The sequence below is a fragment of the Coffea arabica genome, chromosome 6e (assembly GCF_036785885.1).
Source record: "Coffea arabica cultivar ET-39 chromosome 6e, Coffea Arabica ET-39 HiFi, whole genome shotgun sequence".
NCBI classification, from domain to species: domain Eukaryota; kingdom Viridiplantae; phylum Streptophyta; class Magnoliopsida; order Gentianales; family Rubiaceae; genus Coffea; species Coffea arabica.
The window spans coordinates 33,032,678-33,056,319 of NC_092321.1; the positions used below are offsets into that span (position 1 = coordinate 33,032,678).

Genomic DNA, 23,642 nt, shown 5'->3' on the forward strand with positions numbered 1-23,642 from the left:
ATTCCTGAAGAAAGCCAAAAGATGGCTTCTCGTTTGACCTATGGATACTGCGGAAAGACAAATCACACTAAGGATGATTATTGGAGGAAGGGGCGAAAGTACTTAGTTTGTGGGGATACCGACCATAAAATTAGCAATTGCCCGAAGAAGCAGCAACGAGGGAATAATGCTCAACGAGGGGATAAAACTAACCCTAGACAAGCTAATGACAGAGGAAACAGAACAAGAGTGCCAGCGCAGGTATACATCATAGATAAGCAACAGACTCTAGAGTCATCTAAAGCAATGGAAAGTAAAAAAAAAAAAAAAATTTCGAGGACGAAATTTTCTTAAGGGAGAAAGTGTGTGAGGACTTGAAAATTTGCTTATATTTTCTTATAAGTCTCTTTTATTTTGAATAAGTTAATTTATGATTTATTTAATACTAATTACTTCCCTTAATAGGTGTAATAAATAATAGCGTCGAGAGTTTTAATTTTACTTTTAAAGTTAGTGTAAGTTAGGGTTTTGGTGCATTGTGGTAGTGTGATCAATTGGTGAAGTGTGTGTACTAAATTTAGTGGATAAGAGCGGGTATTAAGTAGGAGGAAGTATGTGATTAAAAGTGTTAAGAGGATATTAGTGAATCATAAGTTAAAATAAAAGTACAAGAGAGGCAAAGAAATAGGCTTGAATAGACTCGCGCCATTTGTTATCGGTCGAAGACACCACTTGACCAAGATTTTCTTTCCCTAAATCTTCTTATTTCTCTTTCATTTTTCCTTCCCTAAATTTTTAGGGGTCTTGGCCGAAATTTTTGACCATAAAAAGAGAGGAAAAGCAGGCAAAGCAAAGGAAAAAAAATGAATGATGGATTGCCAAGTGTTGGCTATCAAGACATTCTTTGACTAAGACCACCTCTAGTCTTTATCAAATTTCAGCAATAATTCTTCATTCTTGCACCTTCTTGGCCGAGAGAGGAAAACAAGAAAAGAGAGAAAAACTTCTTTAACTTCACCTTGATTCCAAGCTAGAAGTAGTAGGAAATCAACCTCAAACCTTAAACCAATCCATGGAAGGGAGCAACAAGGAAGGAAGAGACTTTTGTGTGATGTGATTTTTGGGAAGAAAGCTGTAGGCTACTAGTCTCTTCTTTGTGAATCCTGCCTTCATGTGTGGTATTGATGTGAATCCCATTAAATTATCCTATGACTTGGAGGTTAAAACACCCACTGGGGATCAAAGTTTAATTACCAACATGGTTTATAAAAATTGTGAGATTTGGGTAGGAGAACGGAAGTTGGTGGTAGACTTGATAAGTTTAGACCTCAAGGGGTATGACATGATTATAGGCATGGATTGGTGGGCCCGTTATAATGCTCAGTTAAACTGCAAGACTAAGGTGGTGGAGTTTTGCATACCCGGAGAAACGACTCTAAGATTGGATGTGCGAGGTAGACTAGTCTCATCTGCACTTGTTTCGAGAATTCGAGCCAGGAAATTATTGAATAAAGGAGCGCAGGGTTACTTAGCTTTCTTGATTAATACTCCTAGAGATAAGATGAAACTGAAGGATGTGTTAGTGGTAAATAAATTTTTCGATGTTTTCCCTGACGAGTTGAAGTCGATGTCGCTAGAGAGGGAAATAGAATTTAAAATTGATTTGGTGCCTGGAACCACTCCTATTGCGAAAACACTATATCAAATGGCCCCCGCCAAACTTAAGGAACTAAAATTGCAGTTACAAAATTTGTTACAGCGTGGGTTTATTCGAGAGAGTGAATCACCTTGGGGAGCGCCTGTTCTATTTGTTAAAAAGAATGATAGTTTTGCAGACCTTGAGCGAACATCAGTTATATGCCAAGTTTAGCAAGTGTGAGTTTTGGTTGGAGCAAATTTCTTTTCTAGGACATATATGTGAGGATCCAAAAAAAATTTACTTATTTTAAACTCATATTACTGGCTTATTTAAATAATTAATTACCCATTTTCTCCGAATAATTTATTTCAACCCTTTTAAAACCATTTACATGGAACTATGACTTGCATATATTTTTAAAATGTCCCGTTAATAAATTTAATTTTTGGAAGCTCGTTTAGCGAGATTTAGTGAATACGCGTTTGGAGGCAATAGTCGATTTGAGAGTACAGTGACCTTGGAGACTTGAGGACTCATGTGTTAGTCTTAAAATAGGTATTTTTATGATCAATTACCCTAGTATTAGTTAGTTATATCATCGTTACAAGAATTTCTTAGAAATTGTGCTTTATCACGCACTAGTCGGAAGTTCGTGTTCTCACGCGCGTGACTAATTGAAGGACTTTAGAAAATTATTGTTAGACTACTAAGAGTGAATAATAATAGTGTTAAAGGAAGTGCATTAGAGGTTTAGTACACAAGTGAAATGAACCCGAGAGAAAACGGGCACGAAACGCGCGTTCAAAGTTGACTTTTGTGCCAAACTTAAACCACCAACTACCAAACTTCCAAGAGAAGCTTCACCATCAGCCTTTACACTCTCTCTCTTCACTCCATTGGTGGCCAAAAATCCAAGGAGGAAGAAGGAGCAAAGTTCATCTCATTTCACTTCAAATTCACCACACAACTTCCACTTGGACTTGGAGATTCACTTCCAAGAGAAGATTCCACTTCACTCCAAAAATCACTTGATTTGGTTGAGGAAAAAATCGAGTTTTGGTAGGAACAAAACTGGAAAATCGTATAACAGGAGCTCTCTGGCAGTAAACTTTTAACGATCATAACTCTTTGCTCAGATGTCGAAATCAAGTGCCGTTAGTGGCATTTGATAGACATCTGTAGTTTTCTAACTGTGATGCCCCCACTTCTCCCTAAGGCGAACCAAAGGGTATCTGTGGGACGCCTGCCCAACTCTCGCCAGGACTCGATACAATCCACAATTCAAGACTAGGAATACTTCAAATAACTTCAATACAGAACTAAAGTACTCCAAAATATCTCACACTTACAATTATGTAGCTTTCAAGCTTAAATACAACCCAACGGAAAAGGGTACAATAGCCATCCGTTATAATATAACTTGAAGTCTTCAAAAGAAAACAATCTAGTATTACTCACGAGCACCCTTGGTCTCGAACCCTATAAAAGAAAACCACAACGTGGGATGAGCTACACAGCCCAGTGAGGTTCCAAGACACTCTAACAGTTCAAATAAATCAAATAAGTTGGGCATATCATATGCATGGTTCAAGGTTACACAATGGCATGTTATCATGAGGTGATAATCATTATACGGGTAATTTGAGACATTCATCATAAGACAGTTATCATGGTTCAAGACATTGGCATGTATAGTTCACGAGTGATTGGAGCTTATTACAGGTGCGAGTAATTAAGCATGTTACAGGTATGGAGCATTAACATGAAACATGTATCATGATATGAGTACATTGGACAGGTAACAGGTATGGAGCATATCACAGGCATGGCTCAGGATTTCATGTTGACATTTTAACATGAAACAATTATCATGATACAAGGTAAACATATACTGTAGGATACGGTGTTCCAGTGGAACTCTGTCGGTCATCTGCACCTTATGACTTCCGGATCCCCTCGGTTTGACTGGCCATCACCTTATCCCTCCAATGGTAATACTCGAGCATACCGAAACGGTGGCCCAGGGTTCCAACCTACCCGACCGAGCCCAGTCCTGGCTCGAGTAGGTCAGTAACCAAGGGCAGGGCCCAAGTTCAGCTTAGAGCTTACAACATGCGCAGGTAACCAAGTAATTCGATAAAAGGTAAAATTTATCATTTGAGTAGGTCGAGTGAGGTAAAGTACACACTCGCCTAACAATGATGAACAGCTTCATATAACATGTGATTCATGATAATCAAGTAATCAAGTGGATACTTAGCACGTAAGCACGTAAGCACGTAAGCAATACAAGTTGATTTCATGGAAGCATGTAATTCACGGATATCGAATAGTCACGTAGATTGGAAATCATGTGAGCAAATAGTCAAGTAATCAGGTAGTCATGTGGGTTGGTAAACGGTTAACGGTTAACGATTGAGTAGTGACGGTTATTTGACAGGCATTTGCCATATTGATAGGCCATCATTGGCCGTTATCCCGTTTTTACCATGTGAGAGTCGAGGAAATTCACTCCAACGACGTATGCAACCATAGCATACCAAGTCATGTTATTCAAGCATTTCCAAACATGAGTTATTCATCTCAAAAGAGAACAAGTGTGATAAAGTACACACTCGACCCCATTTTTCAAAACCAAGTAGGCTAAGCAAGCAATCTAGTAAGTTAAGCATGAATCGAGTTCATATGGTCCTTTGATATGGTTAATCATTTAACCAATTCATGTCGATATGCAATGCAAGTATACATTATTTATATAGGCATGAGTATGGTAAATACTTAACACATAGTACCTAACACTTAATAATCATGAAATGAGCATGTCCTAGACTTATTCAATTACGTATTCCTATATGGAGCACTCACCTAATCCAAAATAAGCGAGTGGTTCTCAACAACCGTTTAGGCGTCCGCTCCGAGTTCCTCTTGGAGATCCCCTCGAGTGCCTGAGCAAACAATAATCAACTACCACTCAATATCACTACGAATCTTTAATTATCGAGGAAGATTGTACGCTAGTGCAATCTAAGGAAATCTTATGAAAATGAACCTCAATTACTCGTAAATCGAGGTTCAAGTGGAGTTTCTTAAAGTACATGAGCAATCGAGTTTTCATTTTGGAAATTAAGTATAAAATGTTCAAGTAATATCGAAAGAATAAGGAGTACTTGAAAACTCCCTTCCCTTGGAATTCAGAAAATTTTCAGGTTTGATACGATACTTTGAAAAATTGTATCTCACACTACAAAAAAAAATATTTCTAGTGACAACAATCTTTGTCAAGAAAAGTTGCGTATGTTGTTAGGAAAAGTTTTCGTGACGCTCATGTCGTCAGAGAAGATTGGTCACCTATACGCCGTCGGCAAAAGGTTTTCCTGACAACTAGTGGATTTCTCGTCAGGAAAAGTTCCATTTTCTGTGACGTGTCATCAAGAAAGGTAATCGTGACGATTCGGTCGTCAGGAAAAGTCCTCATATTCTTGACGAACCTTTGTCAGGAAAGACCCTGAACTTTGTCACTAAATTTTCGATTGTCAAGAAAAGTCATGCATTGAAACTTGCTGGACGTACTTTAATGACAATTCAATGTCATTTTTCCTGACGACAGCTGCATCACTATAATATATTAGTTTCTAATTTCACCATGTAGCATTTTTAAGCCTAGCAATTTTAGTGACAACAAAGTAATAATATCATCTACTAAAACACTCCACCCAATCAAAATATAAAAGTATGCAAGCAAAATATCAACCAAAACTTCACAAATTTCATTAGTAGGCAACCATAATATGTCAAACCACAAAAGTTAACCATGTCAAACATGAACATATCATTACATTCCATGATTTGAAACCAATATAAATATTGCTATTTCTCCCTAGATAACTGCCATATACCTAACATGTGCTAAAATCAAAAGATGGACTTCAATTCCATGGTCAACAAAATACTAGAGATGGATGATATCAAAATAGAGGAATTCTTCAGTATGAGCTAAAAGCAGTCCAAAAGCCAAAAGCAGTCCATAATGTTGAGTTTATCCCAAACTCAAAAGCCAAAAGTCAAAAGCAGTCCCAAACGTTCATCCCAAACCTGTACAATAAAACCAAGAAAAATCTGCAATCAGAGAAACAATAGAATGTCATGGAAAAGATGTATTTTTGTTATGATGCATGGATGATCACTACAAATTGCTTAGGGACCACCTAATCATGAGGACAAGCAATACAAGAATAATTACTATGCTGAAGTAACCAAGTTGTTCCACAATAGTAAGTAACTGCACATAAATGCATTTGTTTCGAATAAAGATCTACAAACTCACCATTACTAGGAAGAACCTCCACACTGCTTCTGTTTCCAAATGAGGAATTCTTGCAGCATTTCTTGTATCCCTTGCTGGCTTTGTACAAGATTTTGGATTTGGGTATCTTGTGCTTGAATTCGCTCCTCATAGCATTGAAGCTTCTCCTTGCACTGTTTTAGTTCTTCAAGTAGTGCTCTATTAGCTGAAGATTCGGGTTTGCGAGAAGATTGGGGTGGTATGACCCCCATACCCAACCCTTTGGCACGACCAGCCCTCTTTCCTAGGACATTTTCCATAATTTTAACTTCATTGACAATTTCTCCATTCTCGATGCATTGCCTTCTCTCTTCTTTTAACTCATCCTGTACATATTAGATTCACATAACTCAAAGAGTCATTAAATGTATAATATATATGTAAATGTCATGTTACTAATAAAAAACAAAGTTCTAGAATCAGCCGACTATAGTGAAAATTACATCGAGAGATTTTGCAGTATTATTCACAAATTGGCCATCCTTTTTTATGTGAGCAGCAGTCCAGGCATCAATTGCACTTGGTGGAACCTATTTTATAGCATAAAAGATCACGAGTTAGCTCTAGTTTTCTTCCTAGTATAAATATAAGCCAAAATGGAAATAAAAAATCAGTAATATACCATCTCTTGTGCTCGAACATGATTTGATTTTGAACCGCCAGTGTGCGGATAGGGTAACATGGCACGGTTCTTTGTATTGGCTTCTGATTTTTTCTATTAAATACCAAAAAGATAGTTAGACAAAACATAAAAGGCAACAAAAGAATTAAGATCATGCAAGTAAACAAAACTAGAACCAATCACCTTGAATATAGGATCTTCGAACCAATCACACATACTTTTCCACTCATCTTGCTCAATCCAGTCATAAGGACATGAGGTAAGTGGATCTTTTCCAGCTGCCTTCAACATCTTATAATCTATGTGAATAGTATTCCTCCACTGCCTATAGCTATTCTGAAGCATGTCATCCACATACTTTTCCACATTAGGATCAGTTTCCCAATCTTTGAAGTCAAACCATCCCTATAAATTACCATTAAGAAATAGATCATTTTTAGAATTGGTCAAGTCAGCAAAATAAATATTAACACTCTAAATGTCATTATAAAAGACAACGGTGTAATCTGGTACCATCAAGCCACCATATAGGTTCTGTTTTATCTCATTTGGTATGTCATCATGTGTGCGTATGTCCTTCAGTGAAGAGAGGTGCCTTACAACATAACCTATACCACTAGCAAGTTGAGCAGCATACTTGATTGGTTTGCAACATCCTTCAGGAAAGACAATTTCCAATGGCTTGCCTCCCTAATATTAACAAATGAAACATCATTCAGGTATACCACTAGACAGTAATATTACATATGTACACATCTTAGTACTGAATGGCATTTACATTAGCTCGTATCATCTTCTCGATAACTTTTCCCGTGGTTGGGCCCCTGCCTTTTTTTTGCTTTCTTTGTTCTGAGAACAATTGTTAAACATTCTAGTTGATGCTTATTATGAATTATCACAAAAAGGATGCATACATTGAATGGTAATAAGTAAATCATTATTCAGCATTTTCACTTACCATTCGCCAATGCTTGAGTAGGATTACTATTATTTGAATTAATCTGGATATCATCCCCTGTGGTAGCTGATTGATGCTCCAAAGTTGAGTTTGAAGTTGGTGGTTGTTCAGATTGCAAGTTGGTATTGGGTGGGCCGTTTCTCTTCAACCGTTTCCCGGAAGGTGCCATCTGCAATAACAAAGTATATGATAAAAAAGGAGTCAAATTAGTAAAATTTTGATGTCAAATTATAAACAGAGATCAAAATTTAAGTTATACCAAAAACTTAACAAAGAGTTAAAACAATGAAAAAGATATCAATTTGATCAATATTGGGTAAAACCACAAAAAGTAACACTTTCTTCTACAATGCCAAAAACCTTTTCACTTGACACTTCTATGCTATTTCTTAAGCACTATCTAAATCTATATCCATGTCAATGGTTTCATCACTATCAGAAGATTCAATAAGCATGCCATCTTCTTTAAAAACATTGTCTTCTTCACCATACTCTTTTTCATCAGTGGAAGTATGCAAAGGATTCTCCAGAACAACTTCAATTTCAACACCTTGTCTGCTTAAGAGGCCTAGTTCATCATCTTCGACAATAGGCAGAACAGTTCTTGTTTCATTTTGCTGCAATAATTCATCTAAAAAACTTGTATCTGCATTGAGCACATCTCCATCGTTCTCTTCCAAATCTGGTAGGTTCCACAAATGCCTATGTTGAACACGTTGTACAATTCGCCAATGTCTCCCCAACTTTGTATCACCAATATAGAAGACTTGCTGGACTTGATTTGGTAAAACAAATGGATCATTTTGATACCAACGTGATCTAATATCGATGGTCACAAAGTGCCTATCACTCTTTATTGTGTTTGTGCTACCTGTGTTATACCATTCACATTGAAGCAAGACTACCTTGTATGCATGAAAAAAGGTCAGCTCAACCACAGCCTTAACAAAGCCATAAAAGTCAATGTGTTTTCCTTTATGGTCACCCTCAACAACTAAGCCACTATTCTGTGTTGTACGGCAATCATCCCGATCTCTTGTGTGGAAACAAACTTCATTTACAATGCATCCTGAGTAATGCTTTGTCATGAAAGGTATAGGACCATTTGCTAATGCCCACAGCTCTTCAGAAACATCCAATGATTTATCAATGTGTAACTGATTTATCTATAAAATAGAAAACGAGTCTCTATTAGTCAGTTTTCAGTAACTAATAAACTTATTTTAATAATATGTATAACTTACATGATCTTTGAACCACTCTGTGAATTGATCTTCATGTCTGCTATCAACATTTTCAGGATGAATCCTTTGCAGCATCTCTTTATGCTTACTGAAATTCAGATTGTATTACCAATATAAAGTAAAATAAACCACAAGAAGTAATAACGAAAATATAAAATTGAAATACATATTGCACTTACATTCTGTACTCTGCTATTTCATCACAGTTATTCAATATAAATTTATGAGCCACATCTAGTTCAACTTGAGATAATTTAGTAGGAGGTGTAACAAGTCCAAATGGGCGAACACTTAGTGAGAAAACCACCAGCTCCTCTGCCTTATCCTGATTATAGTCATAGTTGCGTCTCTTGCGGGTGAATTTTGTTTCAATGCCATGGAGATATTTGGACATGAATGTTAGGCACTCATTTGCAATATATCCTTCTGCAATCGAGCCTTCAGGACGAGCACGATTACGGACATACTTTTTAAGGGATCCAAGATACCTTTTCAAAAGCATGAGTTAATTTTCTATCCAAAACAGAATGTTAAGTAAAATAACAAAATTTGTAGTCAAACAAATAAGGAAGAAGTACCTTTCAAATGGAAACATCCACCTAGGATGTACTGGCCCACCAAGTTTTGCTTCCTTTGGCAAGTGAACAATCAAATGGATCATAATGTCAAAGAAGGCAGGAGGAAAGATTTTTTCCAACTTACATAATATTAACGGAGCATTTTTCTCCAACCTTTCCAAGTCATCCATCTTAAGGGTTTTAGAACACAAATCTCGAAAAAACTCACTTAACTCAAAAGTTGCCTCATTGACTTCTTTGCACAAATACCCACGAATGCCCGCTGGAATAAGTCGTTGCAAGAGGACATGGTAGTCATGTGTTTTAAGTCCCATCAGTTTACCATCTTTAACACACTTGGAAATGTTGGCAGCATACCCATCAGGAAACTTAATTGACCTCAAAAAATCACAAAATCCTTTTCTCTCACTTGAAGACATCACATACAAGGCTGGAGGCTTTGTTTTCCTTGTACCATCATCATGTAAGTGTAGTTCGTGCCTTATTCCCATGTCAAGTAGATCATCACGAGTTTTATTAGTATCTTTTGTCTTATCAGGAATGTTCAACAATGTTGCTACTAAACTTTCACATGTATTTTTAAGGATATGCATCACATCCAGACAATGTCTCATGGAGAGTTTTTCCCAATATGGTGACTCAAAAAATATACTTTTTTTCCTCCAATTACCCTGAATTTTATCAACTCCTTTTTTCCGAGTAACTGGGTTCTTACCAAACTCACCAAAGACACCAGCCAAGGAATTTAAATGTCTTAAAACCTGTTCTCCAGAAAATTCCTTTGGCCTGGAGCGTGTTTCAATAGTTCCATCAAAATGAGCTTTTTGTTTTCGCCAACGGTGGTCATGGTTCAAAAAGCGACGATGTCCCATGAAACATATTTTGCCTCTTAGTCTTTGTGAAGCAGTATCATCAAGACAACATGGACATGCTTTATACCCACTGGTGCTCCATCCAGACAAATAGCCATATGCAGGGAAATCTGATATAGTCCATAAAATTGCTGCACGCATTTGAAAGTTTTGTCCACTATATGCATCATAAGTGCTGATTCCATGAAATAAATCTTTCAAATCATCTATTGCTGGCCTTAAGAACACATCTAACTCCTTTCCAGGGGCACGTAGACCAGGAATAAGAAGTGATAGTATAAGAAATTCCTTTCTCATAAACTTATATGCAGGCAAATTGTAAGGTACAAGAATAACTGGCCACATGCTATATGAGTTGCTTGTGAGGCCCCAGTTCGTACTACGTTGATATATTCATTAATTTGGCGGTAACGTTTGGTTTTGGGAGTATTTCGAAAACCCTAAGTAGGAATTACGATTTAAACCCTAAGTTCCGGTTAAGATTGAAAACCCGTTTTTTTCTACATTTTCTTTATTAGAAAATTCCCCAGATAATTTTTATGAGTAAATATAGTTTTTAGATGATTTTTCTAGTATTAGTTAGTTTTTGAGAAATTAAGAACGTATATCGGACGTGGGACCCACTAGTGCGAAAAGTTCGGAAAAATTCGGCCAGTTAGGTTAAATTCCGGATACTGTGTAAAATTTATCGGGTGTTAAGAGATAAGTAGAGAGTGAGATATGATTGATGTGAGAGAGAAAAGAAAGGATAGGAATGCATTAATGGTGGTGACAAGTGTCACCATTTCATTGGAGAAGACTTAAGAATTACTATTCACTTTCTTGACTTTTTTGACCAAAAGATTAAATATCCAAAAATTGCTCAAAAATCACCATTTTCTTCCTTGTGTTGGCCGGCCCTTTCTCTCTCAAAGAAGAAGGAAATTCTTCAACTTTCAAGCTTCCAATTGGACCAAAATCCACCAAATCAAGAGTTTAAGTTAGTTTTACTCCATACAATCTTTCCTTTTGGTGATATTGGTTGGTTTATTGAAGCTTTTTGGAAGAGCTAAGGTGTCCATCATCTTCCTCTCTCTTGTTATTAGGTGAGTGATGCTTCAACCTTTCCCCTACACCTAATGATGGTTATATTATGCTTAGAAGTGGCTTGAGTGTTGGAAAATGTGATTTATTTCTTGATTTGAAGAGTTTTGGTGAAGTTTTCCATTTTATGATGAATTTTCTGGTTTCATATGATTTTGATGTTTTGGACTAGTATGATGGTTGGTAATAAGGGGCTTTGGCTCTAGTAGGTGTGGATTGTTGTTAAATGCAACCAATTTTGGAATTGGAATGAAATGTGAAAAGTTAGGGTTCTTGAACCCCTATTCTGTCCGAAATTTTAGGTCATAGATAGAGGCCGAATTGGACTTTGCTCAAAACATGAAAGTTGTAGGTATTGATGAGTTTAGTGTGCCTACAAAATTTCAGGGCAATTGGACTAGTGTAGAGTGAGTTATGCCGTTTTTACTGTTGCTGTTTTTGGTGCACAGAATGTCCGAACTGCGATAGTAATTGCCTGTTTTGACTGGAATTGGTTTGGATTTTGAAGTTGATGTCTTCTGAGGAAATGTATCTGGATGTCTTAGCTAACTTATGCCTTTGGAATTTCGGCATTTTGACCTGTGTAGGCTGAGATTGACGTATTACAGTTTTGTGTGTTTTGCAAACCTGTTTTGGTAATTCTGGTTTCGTATTTTGCATATTTGACCTAGTTGTGCTAGGATTTGGACTGAGTGGACTTCTACATTGTTGTAGCCCTGTTTCATAGCTTCGAAACGGTGGGTCTTACACCCCCATCCGATAATCGTAGTGCCTTTGGTGTCATTACCGCAAAATGACGTCAAAACCTGTTTTTCTGGTTTTGAGCTTAACTTTCATTTCCGGACTTTTCCCTAGCTTGACTTGTACTAGTACTACTTGGAGCTTGCTGAATGGCTATTGGATGAACTTGTTGTTGTGTGTGTACCTTTGGGATTGGCTGAGGAAATAATGAAGCCATGATGGCTGGAAAAGTTAGCAAATTCAGGGGAAGTGCTGTCCGAACTTTGAAGGGATTTGTTTGCATTGAGTTTGTGATCTAAGACTTGGATTTGAGCAAGGCAATGTTATATGATGGATGATTTCTGAGCCATGGAGGTGAGTGACCCTAAACTATTTCCAAAGTACTTGTGAAATGTTTCTTGCATTAATTATTCGATTGCATATCATGCGTGCTTACATGTGAATTCATGACATGATTTGGCTTCAATGAGTTCTGGGAAAGTCTTGTGCTGGACACCAACGTCTCCACCTTGTTTATGGTTCATGTTCATGGTTATCTGGAGCACCGATGTTGCTCCCACTTTCGTGAGTTCGTGAGTTAATGTTAAATTAAATATTTGAGCGTTGGGTGTTCAAGTGCTATGATTTCCCTGGCTCACGAGAGCACTAAACGAACATTTGATCTCTGAATCATGACATCATCGAAATGATCGAAATGCAACATTGTGAAATATATTTGTTTAATGATTTTACTGGTTACTCGCTGAGCTTCTAGCTCACCCCAAAAATATTTTATTCCCCTCCACAGGGCTCAAGGCGAAGGAAGGACTTGTTGTGCTTATTCACGTGAATGGATGGCCTTTATGTTTTACAATTTGGATTTGGAATCATTTGATGTATAGTTGGGAATTTGTTTCCGCTGCATTTATGACATGTAATTATTGGAGACTTGGATGTATATTTGTGGACCATGGATGTAAATTTGAGATTTATCTTGCAATTTATTTGAGGACCGTAGTGAACGACTGAGTCCCGACGAGAGCCGGGCAGGCGACCCGCCGAACCCTCTGGTTCGCCTTAGGGGGAGGTGGGGTCGTCACAGTTGGTATCAGAGCTTAGGCTTTCGATCTCTGTAGTGTATCCTAGGCTTGAAGTTTAGGATGCCGGACTGTGGGATACTTGGCTATTAAGGTAAATATTGAATGCTAAGATTTGGATATTGACTTTTGTAAATTTCCATAAGGCAAAGTGGGGATTGAGTTGATTGCACTTGGAGATGGCCAGTCCCAGTGTGAATCGATTTGGTTCTTACTTAATATTGAAGTTAGCTATTTGGACCTATTCTTTAGGTTTGCACCCTAGGGCCGCCGGGGCGGTGCTGGTGGATTAGGTAGGTTCCGTAGGGGAGGCGTGTAGGACCGTTGATGGAATTTCCTTTTGACTATCTGATATGTTTAATTTGTTATATCTGCCATGTTTATTTTGTTATAACCAGTATGCCTGGCTTCTTTTGTTACCCAGTGATTGACTACATTTTTGGAGCCGTAGTGCTCACGTAAATAATGGATTTTGCACCGACCGGATGTCGGATAACTTGTATATTTTTAGTGTGACTTTGTAAAAATATGTATATTTGACTATAATCTTTTGAGCTTATTTGTTTGAACCCGGCTTTTGAACTTATTCGTACTTGTGTGGTTGTAGACCGGCTACTACTCGAGTGGTTGAACTTTTGAGGCATTGCCTGTTGTGTACTTGACTGCTTTTGAGGATTATTTGATCTGATTAGTGCAAGTTGGAATTTCGAGGACGAAATTCTTTTAAGGAGGGGAGATTGTGAGGCCCCAGTTCGTACTACGTTGATATATTCATTAATTTGGCGGTAACGTTTGGTTTTGGGAGTATTTCGAAAACCCTAAGTAGGAATTACGATTTAAACCCTAAGTTCCGGTTAAGATTGAAAACCCGTTTTTTTCTACATTTTCTTTATTAGAAAATTCCCCAGATAATTTTTATGAGTAAATATAGTTTTTAGATGATTTTTCTAGTATTAGTTAGTTTTTGAGAAATTAAGAACGTATATCGGACGTGGGACCCACTAGTGCGAAAAGTTCGGAAAAATTCGGCCAGTTAGGTTAAATTCCGGATACTGTGTAAAATTTATCGGGTGTTAAGAGATAAGTAGAGAGTGAGATATGATTGATGTGAGAGAGAAAAGAAAGGATAGGAATGCATTAATGGTGGTGACAAGTGTCACCATTTCATTGGAGAAGACTTAAGAATTACTATTCACTTTCTTGACTTTTTTGACCAAAAGATTAAATATCCAAAAATTGCTCAAAAATCACCATTTTCTTCCTTGTGTTGGCCGGCCCTTTCTCTCTCAAAGAAGAAGGAAATTCTTCAACTTTCAAGCTTCCAATTGGACCAAAATCCACCAAATCAAGAGTTTAAGTTAGTTTTACTCCATACAATCTTTCCTTTTGGTGATATTGGTTGGTTTATTGAAGCTTTTTGGAAGAGCTAAGGTGTCCATCATCTTCCTCTCTCTTGTTATTAGGTGAGTGATGCTTCAACCTTTCCCCTACACCTAATCTTGAGTGTTGGAAAATGTGATTTATTTCTTGATTTGAAGAGTTTTGGTGAAGTTTTCCATTTTATGATGAATTTTCTGGTTTCATATGATTTTGATGTTTTGGACTAGTATGATGGTTGGTAATAAGGGGCTTTGGCTCTAGTAGGTGTGGATTGTTGTTAAATGCAACCAATTTTGGAATTGGAATGAAATGTGAAAAGTTAGGGTTCTTGAACCCCTATTCTGTCCGAAATTTTAGGTCATAGATAGAGGCCGAATTGGACTTTGCTCAAAACATGAAAGTTGTAGGTATTGATGAGTTTAGTGTGTCTACAAAATTTCAGGGCAATTGGACTAGTGTAGAGTGAGTTATGCCGTTTTTACTGTTGCTGTTTTTGGTGCACAGAATGTCCGAACTGCGATAGTAATTGCCTGTTTTGACTGGAATTGGTTTGCATTTTGAAGTTGGTGTCTTCTGATGAAATGTAGCTGGATGTCTTAGCTAACTTATGCCTTTGGAATTTCGGCATTTGGACCTGTGTAGGCTGAGATTGACGTATTACAGTTTTGTGTGTTTTGCAAACCTGTTTTGGTAATTCTGGTTTCGTATTTTGCATATTTGACCTAGTTTTGCTAGGATTTGGACTGAGTGGCCTTCTACATTGTTGTATCCCTGTTTCATAGCTTCGAAACGGTGGGTCTTACACCCCCATCCGATAATCGTAGTGCCTTTGGTGTCATTACCGCAAAATGACGTCAAAACCTATTTTTCTGGTTTTGAGCTTAACTTTCATTTCCGGACTTTTCCCTAGCTTGACTTGTACTAGTACTACTTGGAGCTTGCTGAATGGCTATTGGATGAACTTGTTGTTGTGTGTGTACCTTTGGGATTGGCTGAGGAAATAATGAAGCCATGATGGCTGGAAAAGTTAGCAAATTCAGGGGAAGTGCTGTCCGAACTTTGAAGGGATTTGTTTGCATTGAGTTTGTGATCTAAGACTTGGATTTGAGCAAGGCAATGTTATATGATGGATGATTTCTGAGCCATGGAGGTGAGTGACCCTAAACTATTTCCAAAGTACTTGTGAAATGTTTCTTGCATTAATTATTCGATTGCATATCATGCGTGCTTACATGTGAATTCATGACATGATTTGGCTTCAATGAGTTCTGGGAAAGTCTTGTGCTGGACACCAACGTCTCCACCTTGTTTATGGTTCATGTTCATGGTTATCTGGAGCACCGATGTTGCTCCCACTTTCGTGAGTTCGTGAGTTAATGTTAAATGAAATATTTGAGCGTTGGGTGTTCAAGTGCTATGATTTCCCTGGCTCACGAGAGCACTAAACGAACATTTGATCTCTGAATCATGACATCATCGAAATGATCGAAATGCAACATTGTGAAATATATTTGTTTAATGATTTTACTGGTTACTCGCTGAGCTTCTAGCTCACCCCAAAAATATTTTATTCCCCTCCACAGGGCTCAAGGCGAAGGAAGGACTTGTTGTGCTTATTCACGTGAATGGATGGCCTTTATGTTTTACAATTTGGATTTGGAATCATTTGATGTATAGTTGGGAATTTGTTTCCGCTGCATTTATGACATGTAATTATTGGAGACTTGGATGTATATTTGTGGACCATGGATGTAAATTTGAGATTTATCTTGCAATTTATTTGAGGACCGTAGTGAACGACTGAGTCCCGGCGAGAGCCGGGCAGGCGACCCGCCGAACCCTCTGGTTCGCCTTAGGGGGAGGTGGGGTCGTCACATTGCTCATGTTACCAAATGGATTGAATCCGTCCGTGGCCAATCCAAGTCTTACATTTCGAGAATCTTTAGCAAAATCAGGATATTGCTTATCAAAATCCTTCCAAGCAATAGAATCAGCCGGATGTCTCATGATACCTTCCTCTTTAACCCGTTTCTCCTCATGCCATCTCATGTCTTCAGCAGTTTTAGAAGACATAAAAAGTCTTTGCAACCTAGCTTTTAATGGAAAGTACCACATCACCTTCTGTGGAACTTTTTTTTTCTTGCCATTATTGACTTTCCATCGTGATTCTTTACAAATAGGACACTTGTCCATCTTTTCATTTTCTTTCCAAAACAATGCACAATCAAATTTGCAGACATCAATTTTTTGATACCCCAAACCTATACCAGATAGAATTTTCATGGCCCCATAAAAACTAGATGGAAGTATTTCTCCTTCTGGTAACACATCTTTTAAAAATTCTAGCATCATGTCAAATGCCTTGTTAGTCATATGGTTCATCACTTTGATATGGAGAAAGGAAACAATGAAACGCAGCAGGGAGTATTTTTTGCATCCCGGGTAAAGTTCTCTTTGTGCATCATTTAACAATTTGTCAAAATTTTTTGAATCCCATTCACTCGATGTCCCTGATTCATGTGCATTTCTTATCTCATCCAATAAATCAGGTAACTCATCAGATTCACCATTTTCATTCATATAAAAGTCATTATATACTGTTTCATTGATGAAATCTGTCTCACCTCCAACACCATTCTCATCAAGGTTATTGTTCTTTCCACTTGACATATAAGATTGTGCAGAAAATGGTTCCCCATGGAAGACCCAATTTTTATAATACATACAAAAGCCTTTTTCTGACAAATCTAATTCAACTTGAGAAATGCTTTTTCTCTTTGAATTCCTACATCTCCTACAGGGACAAAATAATTTTCCATCCAATCCCATACCATTGGTCTTAGCAAATTCAATAAAATCCTTAAGACCAGACTTATAATGACTTGACAAAATATTTGGATCATTTATCCAGCTCTTATCCATTTCCGATACCTAGAATAAGAAAAGTCTTAACTTACTAAACTCAAGGCATTGTTAAGATGAATAACTCAAAAAGGAGGAAAGACAATTTCTAGCTATAAAAAGATAAAGGAGGCAAAAAGACATAGAATTATTCACAATTTACCTACTTTTTATGGCTTAGTTATGAATTCCAAGCTACTTAGATTATTCACTGATTACATCAAATGCGATACTACTCAATAAAACTGAAAACACATTAGATTATTCACTGATTACACCAAATGGTATACTACTCAATAAAACTAAAAACACATTCCTGATTGTACTATTCTCCTATTGTTTAATTGTATATGCTCTTATATAGTATATAGAAAACATTAAACATCATAACCCATAACTTGATTTACACAAATAAGGATGTAAACCATAACATAATTTGCAAGAAACTAGCAGTCATGATAAACACTTTTCATTCTTTAAGGTAAGCTACCAAATAACCACATACCTCAAATTATGCAATCTTTTCTCTGGTTGTTCCTTATCTTCTCTATCAAGGTAGTGAGAAAGCAGGTCTGTTCTGCTGAATATGAAGAAATGCGAAATTAGATATTTCTCTGCTGAGGTAGACTGAAAACTATTTTATTGTGAACAGGATTGACTTTGGATAAGGATCCACATTAAATCATCAAGATTTCTTCTGAAACTTAGAACATTCAAAGATCCATTCCAACTAGCTAGCTAGGTTACTTGGGTTCAGTAATTGATGGCGGGCTAGTTTTTTTTGGAACATGTCAAGTTATGGATTAGGAACTATAGCAAGGAAGACAAACAGTAGTGGTTCAGTCACATTCTATCACTTTTTGTCCAATAGGAGTAATAATCAAGTTGTCACACTAGATAAAGAATTTGCAAGTGCTGCACTTCTTTACGTTTCCCTTCTTTTTCCTGCCTACTAATGCTAACTGAAAACTGGCATAAAAAACCTATGGTATAAAACTTGCAAGGATATTATAGTACTTCAGAAAACCAGAAAGAGCTAATGATTGTGAAACTATTTTTTTTTTGGATGTTACTCCCTACATTTCTTGCATGGATTTAGTTGGACACGTGGATGTATAGCCGTCCTCTTAACAAAAAGAACCAAAAGCTCCCATTCCAACCAAACCTCTAAAACCAGATGGTCCATTTTCACCATAGACTCCAAATACCCAAATCAATAGATAAAAGCCCCTAACAATATAGGCCAGTTGCTGATGCATTTTTCGTCTGGTACAAATTTTTAATGCTCTCCATGACATAATATCAAACTAGCCAACTTCACCATAAATATTTATCCATGAGATCAGCTCCAAATTTATAAGTAGGGGCCCTTAGCCAAAAAATCTAAAATACACTTGACTGTGTCGCATTATTGCGTGAATTGCTCCCACGTCCTATATTAAATTAGACCTGTGCCAATCTGTCAATGTGACTATTCCCATATTAAAACCCAAACCTCCCAAATTCTGCGAATCTTGAACTAAAAACTGAATTTCAAGTGTATCTGTATCAGAGAAAACAATTTCACTTTTAATCCAAGTTTCCCCTTTTAATCCAATCAGATAAATGATGAATAGAAGGCACTGTAAAAATCAAGCCAACGGCTGGAAAATGCTCTTGATATGGGAACTTACAGTCATAGTTAGCCCATCCAATCCTTTGGCCAGCCAAATCATAAACAACAATCTTGTCTTTCAGAACAAGGTCTGCATGAAAGGAAACAAATAATGAAGAAAAATAGGAAACAAATTCCAGTTTCATTCAGACACTTTCATGACAAAACAAGAGGACAAACCAGAAACACTGAACATGAATCTCTGCCATCACATTGAAGGATCATACTAAATGATCAATCAGAGATGAATCCTTAACAAGGTTTCAGACATTGAAAAATCAAAGAAAATTGTAGTAGATAAAATTGTTGAAAGCCGGTTGCCCATCACATGTATGACAAAAAACTGAAAGACAAATAACAAGGATAAATCAGGAAAAATGTTCGACACAAGACAAGCGTCTAGCACACCTAGATGTGAACATTGCACCATAAGTTTGGATCTACTCTGGAGTTAATCCAAAATATAGGACCCATTTTGCTCATATAGTAATATTTCATTTTGCAATTTACAAGTCATATCTGCCCAATGGGAACTGAACCTGTCAAGGACTCACCTCCAAGAATAGTCAATCCTTGACCCTGAATTTTCCGAAAGCTGATGCACCAGACTGCTGCACCATTCTGCCAAAAATGAGCTGGCAAATCAATTTTATATGTACATGTGCAGAATTCTCAACTCTTCACACGCAAGAACAAGTTTTCCAAGAACCGTTCCTTTGTGAACATCAGGGAGATGGGAGCCTATCAAATTTGCACTAAATTCCTCATTCTCAACCAAAATAATGAAAATAATCAAATTTGAAACTTTAAGGGGCCAAATGAGGTTCTCCAAAACAATTTCTGAAAACTTAGATCACAAATGAGTCAATTTTTATGCAGAGAAAATATTTGACACCAAACTTGAACTGATGATCTGTAGGACCGTCATTTCACAGTCAATTAAGGACAAAATTGAAGGGGGATTCGGAGAAAGGGAGCTGATTCAAGACAAAATTGAAGGATTATTTGATTTTTACATCACCTTAGACCATCGTGTTGTCTCTCTTGTTGAAAGAGATGAAGACAAGTTCGGAGGAGTTTGTTGTTGTTCTCTGTTGTTGGAGATGAAGACAAGCTGAAGATTTGGAGAAAGTGTACTTTGTTGTTGTTGTTCCAAAAGTAGAGATTTGGGAAAAGTGCTTCTTGAATTTCCCGGTGTCTATGTCATAAGGACAAGATGTCCTTCTAAATTCCTTTTCGGTCCAAGAGGGGAAAAAAATTGGTGGGAAAGAAATGGAGGGAGAATGAAAACTTTTCCTGACGAATTGATGTGGGGAAAGTAACTTTAGACAATGAAATAAATAGAAAAACACGTTTAAAGTAGCAGCACCTTTTGAAGGATATTTACTTGACGGGTTGTCATAAAAAGCATGATTTTCCTAACGAAAAGGTTTCTTGTCATGAAAAATTTGTCACGAAAGAAATAATTTTTTGTAGTGTCACATTCTACATGTTAAAAATTGAAAAACTTGGCACCATTGAAACCTCTTTGAAAGTACTAAAAGTTCTTAGAAGACACTTTTCCATGATTCTAAATGGAAGATAGTCAAAAATGGGCTCAAAGTTACTGTCTCAGAGTACTTAAGGTTGTGTCGGGGTTGGTTTTTCGCTAAATTTGGAAATTTGGAAAAATTCACACGTTGCAAACCAACCTCTAAAATTTGTAACTCAATTAGAGTTGCAAGTAAGGTTTAGAACAGAACAAGCGGATCAAGAATCGGAGTTTCGAGCACCGAGATACGGTAGCTCAAAGTTGGGGAAAATTCGAAACTGTTGAACAAATTTCCAGATTTGAGTTTCCGACTTTGGGACTTTAGTTAGGTATCGAAACGGACTTGGATGGGTACAAAATTTGGTAATACAACACTCCTATATAAAGGGTATCCCTCTACCAAATTTCATGGAAAAATACCTTCGGGAAGGTACTCAACTAACCAACTAAAGTTTCGAAAAATTCCTAAGGCAAAGCTGCCTTAAGATTTTCATTCTTCATTTCCAAACATTTGGCCCAGAAAATCCTTCAAACTTGGTTCATTTGTGTAGGCAAAGCCTAAGGAACATTCATGGTACATTTGGTAAGTGTTTAACTCCAAGAAATTCAATTGACAAGTTCACACCAAACTTAGTATCAAATCTGCCCAGAATTTAGGGTTTTCAAGAACAGGGCAGGTTTCGTATTTTGATCACAAATCACTCAATTCAACTTGGAATTGAGAATGGTTGGTGGCGTTGGAAAGCACATTCATAAAGATTCAATTTCTCAGAAAAATTGTTTTGAAATTCAGCACACAACTAGCTCAAATTCGAGCCTCAAGTTGCAGCTTCTGAACTTCGTTCCAGGAAAACAGAGAAACAGGACAGTCATCTTTAAATGGTTGGTACGGGCTGCTCGGGTGGAATCTGGGGTTGAATTTTATACCGTTGTAAATTTGGGAATATCTAGTTTCAAATGCCACTGACGGCACTCGATTTTGACATGGGAGTACAGAGTTATGAACGAAACAAGCAAGCTGTCTGAGCATTACGGGAACAGTTCCCAGGTTCACTAGCTTCACGAAAATAATTCATTTGACCAACCAAACCTCAATATTTTTCAATGAAATTTTATACACCATCTATACAACATATAAACATCTATACAAGCCATTAAACCCCCAAAATTCTGCAGAAAAGGGTACGATCAAAGCAGGGGCAAAATCAGAACTTTTTACTCCATGCACTCCTTGAAGTTTCTACTAGTTATACACCATTAATCTACCATTTTGATCACTAAACCAACATTAAATCCATCATCAAGCATGAGATCAGTCCCCAAGACAAAGGTGGGAGTTCATAGAGCCCACCCATTTCATTTTACACCATAAACAAGCTAACCAATGGCATAAATGAACTTAACTAGGTAAGATAACCTCCAAATGACAAGTTTCTAAGGTTGGATCATCACTCACTTGGTTGGAGGTTCAAAAGCAGAATTTCGGTCACTCTTTGCTCCAGAAAACCGTGGCTTTTCAGCTCCCTTTTGCAGCTCAAAATACTCTTCAAGTGTTAAGCTAAGTGTGGTGAAATTTTGGTAGGATTTGAGTGAAGATTTGGTGAGGTTTTGTGAAGTAAAAATTGAGAGAGCAATGGTGGTTTGAGAGAGAGGGATGGCCGGCTGAAATGGTGAGTGGAGGGAGAAAAGAGTGATCAGATTTTTGTGAGAACCCGTACTTCCCCTAATATTTTCCTAGGGTTTTTCCCCTTAATTGTATGTTTTCTGCATTTTCTGGCTTAGGAAAATTTTCTTGGTGGATTTTATGAGTAATTATAGTTGTTAGATGATTTTTCTAGCATTGGGTAGTTTTTGAAAAATTACGGATATATAATGGACGTGGGCCCCACTAGTGCGAAAAGTTCGGAAAAATTCGGCCAATAAAGTTAAGTTTCGGATACTGGGTGAAATTTATCGGGTGTTAAGAGATAAGTGGAGGATGAGATGTGATTGATGTGAGAGGAAACAAAAGGATAGAAATGCATTTAATGGAGTGACAAGTGTCACACTTCCATTGGTTGGAGCCTAAGACAACTATTCACCTTTTTGACTTTTTTTTTTACCATTTGATTAAATATCTCAAAATTGACTAAAAATTCACTCTTTCTTTCTCCATGTTGGCCGGTCATCTTGAGCTTAAGAGGGAAGAAAACTCTTCAAACTTTTAGCTACCATCTAGTGCAAATCATCCAAACCAATTGCTGAAATTTGTTTCTACTCCATAAAATCCTTCCATTTGGTGCTAGTAAGTGCTTTTGTGGAAGTGTTCAAGGAAGCTAAGGTGTCCTACAACTCTCCCTCTCTTGTGTTCTAGGTAAGTGGTGTTTGAACTTCCTCCTACACTTAATGATGCTTAATTTGTGCCTAGTGGTGGCTAAAGTGCTGAAATTTGTGGTTTATTTCTTGGTTTGAGATGAATTGGTGAAGTTTTCAATTTATCGAGGAATTTTCTGGTTTAATGTGATCATGATGTTGTGGTTATCTCTGATGGTTGGTAATGAAGGGTAATGACTCTAGTAGGTGTAAATGATTGGTAATTACAACCAATTTTGGATTTGGAAGGAAATGTGAAAAGTTAGGGTTTCATAACCCCCTTTCTGTCCGGTTTTGTATCATATGGTTAGAGGCCGAGTTGGCCTTTTCTTAAAACATGAAAGTTGTAGGTATTGATGTGTTTGAGGTACCTGTAAAATTTCAGGTCTTTTGGAGTAGTGTAGAGTGAGAAATGTCGATTTTACTGTTGCTGTTCTGGGTTCGTCAGGATGGCCGAACTGCGTTTGTAATTGGCTATTTTGACTGGAATTGCGTTGGATCTGGTGGTTGAGGTCTTCTGATGAAATGTAGCTTGATTTCCTATCTATCATATTCCTTTGGAATTTCTGCATTCGGACCTTTATAGACTGAGTTGGACTAATTACAGCATAGTGTAATTTGTAAACCTGCAATTAAGGTTCTGGTTTGGTATTTTGCATATTTGACCTAGTTGTGCTAGGATTTGGACTG

At 37.2% G+C, this 23,642-nt stretch overlaps 3 protein-coding genes and 1 long non-coding RNA gene across 4 annotated transcripts; 1 reads left to right on the forward strand and 3 right to left on the reverse strand.

Annotated features, from left to right (window-relative positions):
- The first annotated feature begins 1,333 nt into the window (after nucleotides 1–1,333).
- LOC140009861 (uncharacterized) lies at nucleotides 1,334–1,849 on the forward strand. Its single transcript, XM_072056194.1, has one exon. The coding sequence runs from the start codon at nucleotides 1,334–1,336 to the stop codon at nucleotides 1,847–1,849; it is 516 nt and encodes a 171-aa protein (XP_071912295.1).
- A 3,839-nt stretch (nucleotides 1,850–5,688) lies between these two features.
- Nucleotides 5,689–6,877, reverse strand: LOC113696717 (uncharacterized). The gene is made up of 5 exons (XM_027216094.2): nucleotides 6,766–6,877; nucleotides 6,583–6,675; nucleotides 6,404–6,490; nucleotides 5,943–6,286; nucleotides 5,689–5,710 (listed from the first exon to the last, which is right to left on the reverse strand). Exons 1-4 carry the CDS (start codon nucleotides 6,871–6,873, stop codon nucleotides 5,948–5,950), a joined length of 627 nt encoding a protein of 208 aa, XP_027071895.2. The 5' UTR covers nucleotides 6,874–6,877; the 3' UTR covers nucleotides 5,689–5,710; nucleotides 5,943–5,947.
- Nucleotides 6,878–7,755: 878 nt separating this feature from the next.
- Nucleotides 7,756–10,579, reverse strand: LOC140009862 (uncharacterized). Its single transcript, XM_072056195.1, has 4 exons — nucleotides 9,363–10,579; nucleotides 8,964–9,272; nucleotides 8,785–8,872; nucleotides 7,756–8,706 (listed from the first exon to the last, which is right to left on the reverse strand). The coding sequence occupies exons 1-4, from the start codon at nucleotides 10,577–10,579 to the stop codon at nucleotides 7,930–7,932; spliced, it is 2,391 nt and encodes a 796-aa protein (XP_071912296.1). The 3' UTR covers nucleotides 7,756–7,929.
- Nucleotides 10,580–17,407: 6,828 nt separating this feature from the next.
- Nucleotides 17,408–20,462, reverse strand: LOC113694686 (uncharacterized). Its single transcript, XR_003449451.2, has 5 exons — nucleotides 20,091–20,462; nucleotides 19,624–19,690; nucleotides 19,089–19,160; nucleotides 17,921–17,995; nucleotides 17,408–17,445 (listed from the first exon to the last, which is right to left on the reverse strand). It is a non-coding gene; the product is annotated as an uncharacterized lncRNA (long non-coding RNA).
- Nucleotides 20,463–23,642: the final 3,180 nt, after the last annotated feature.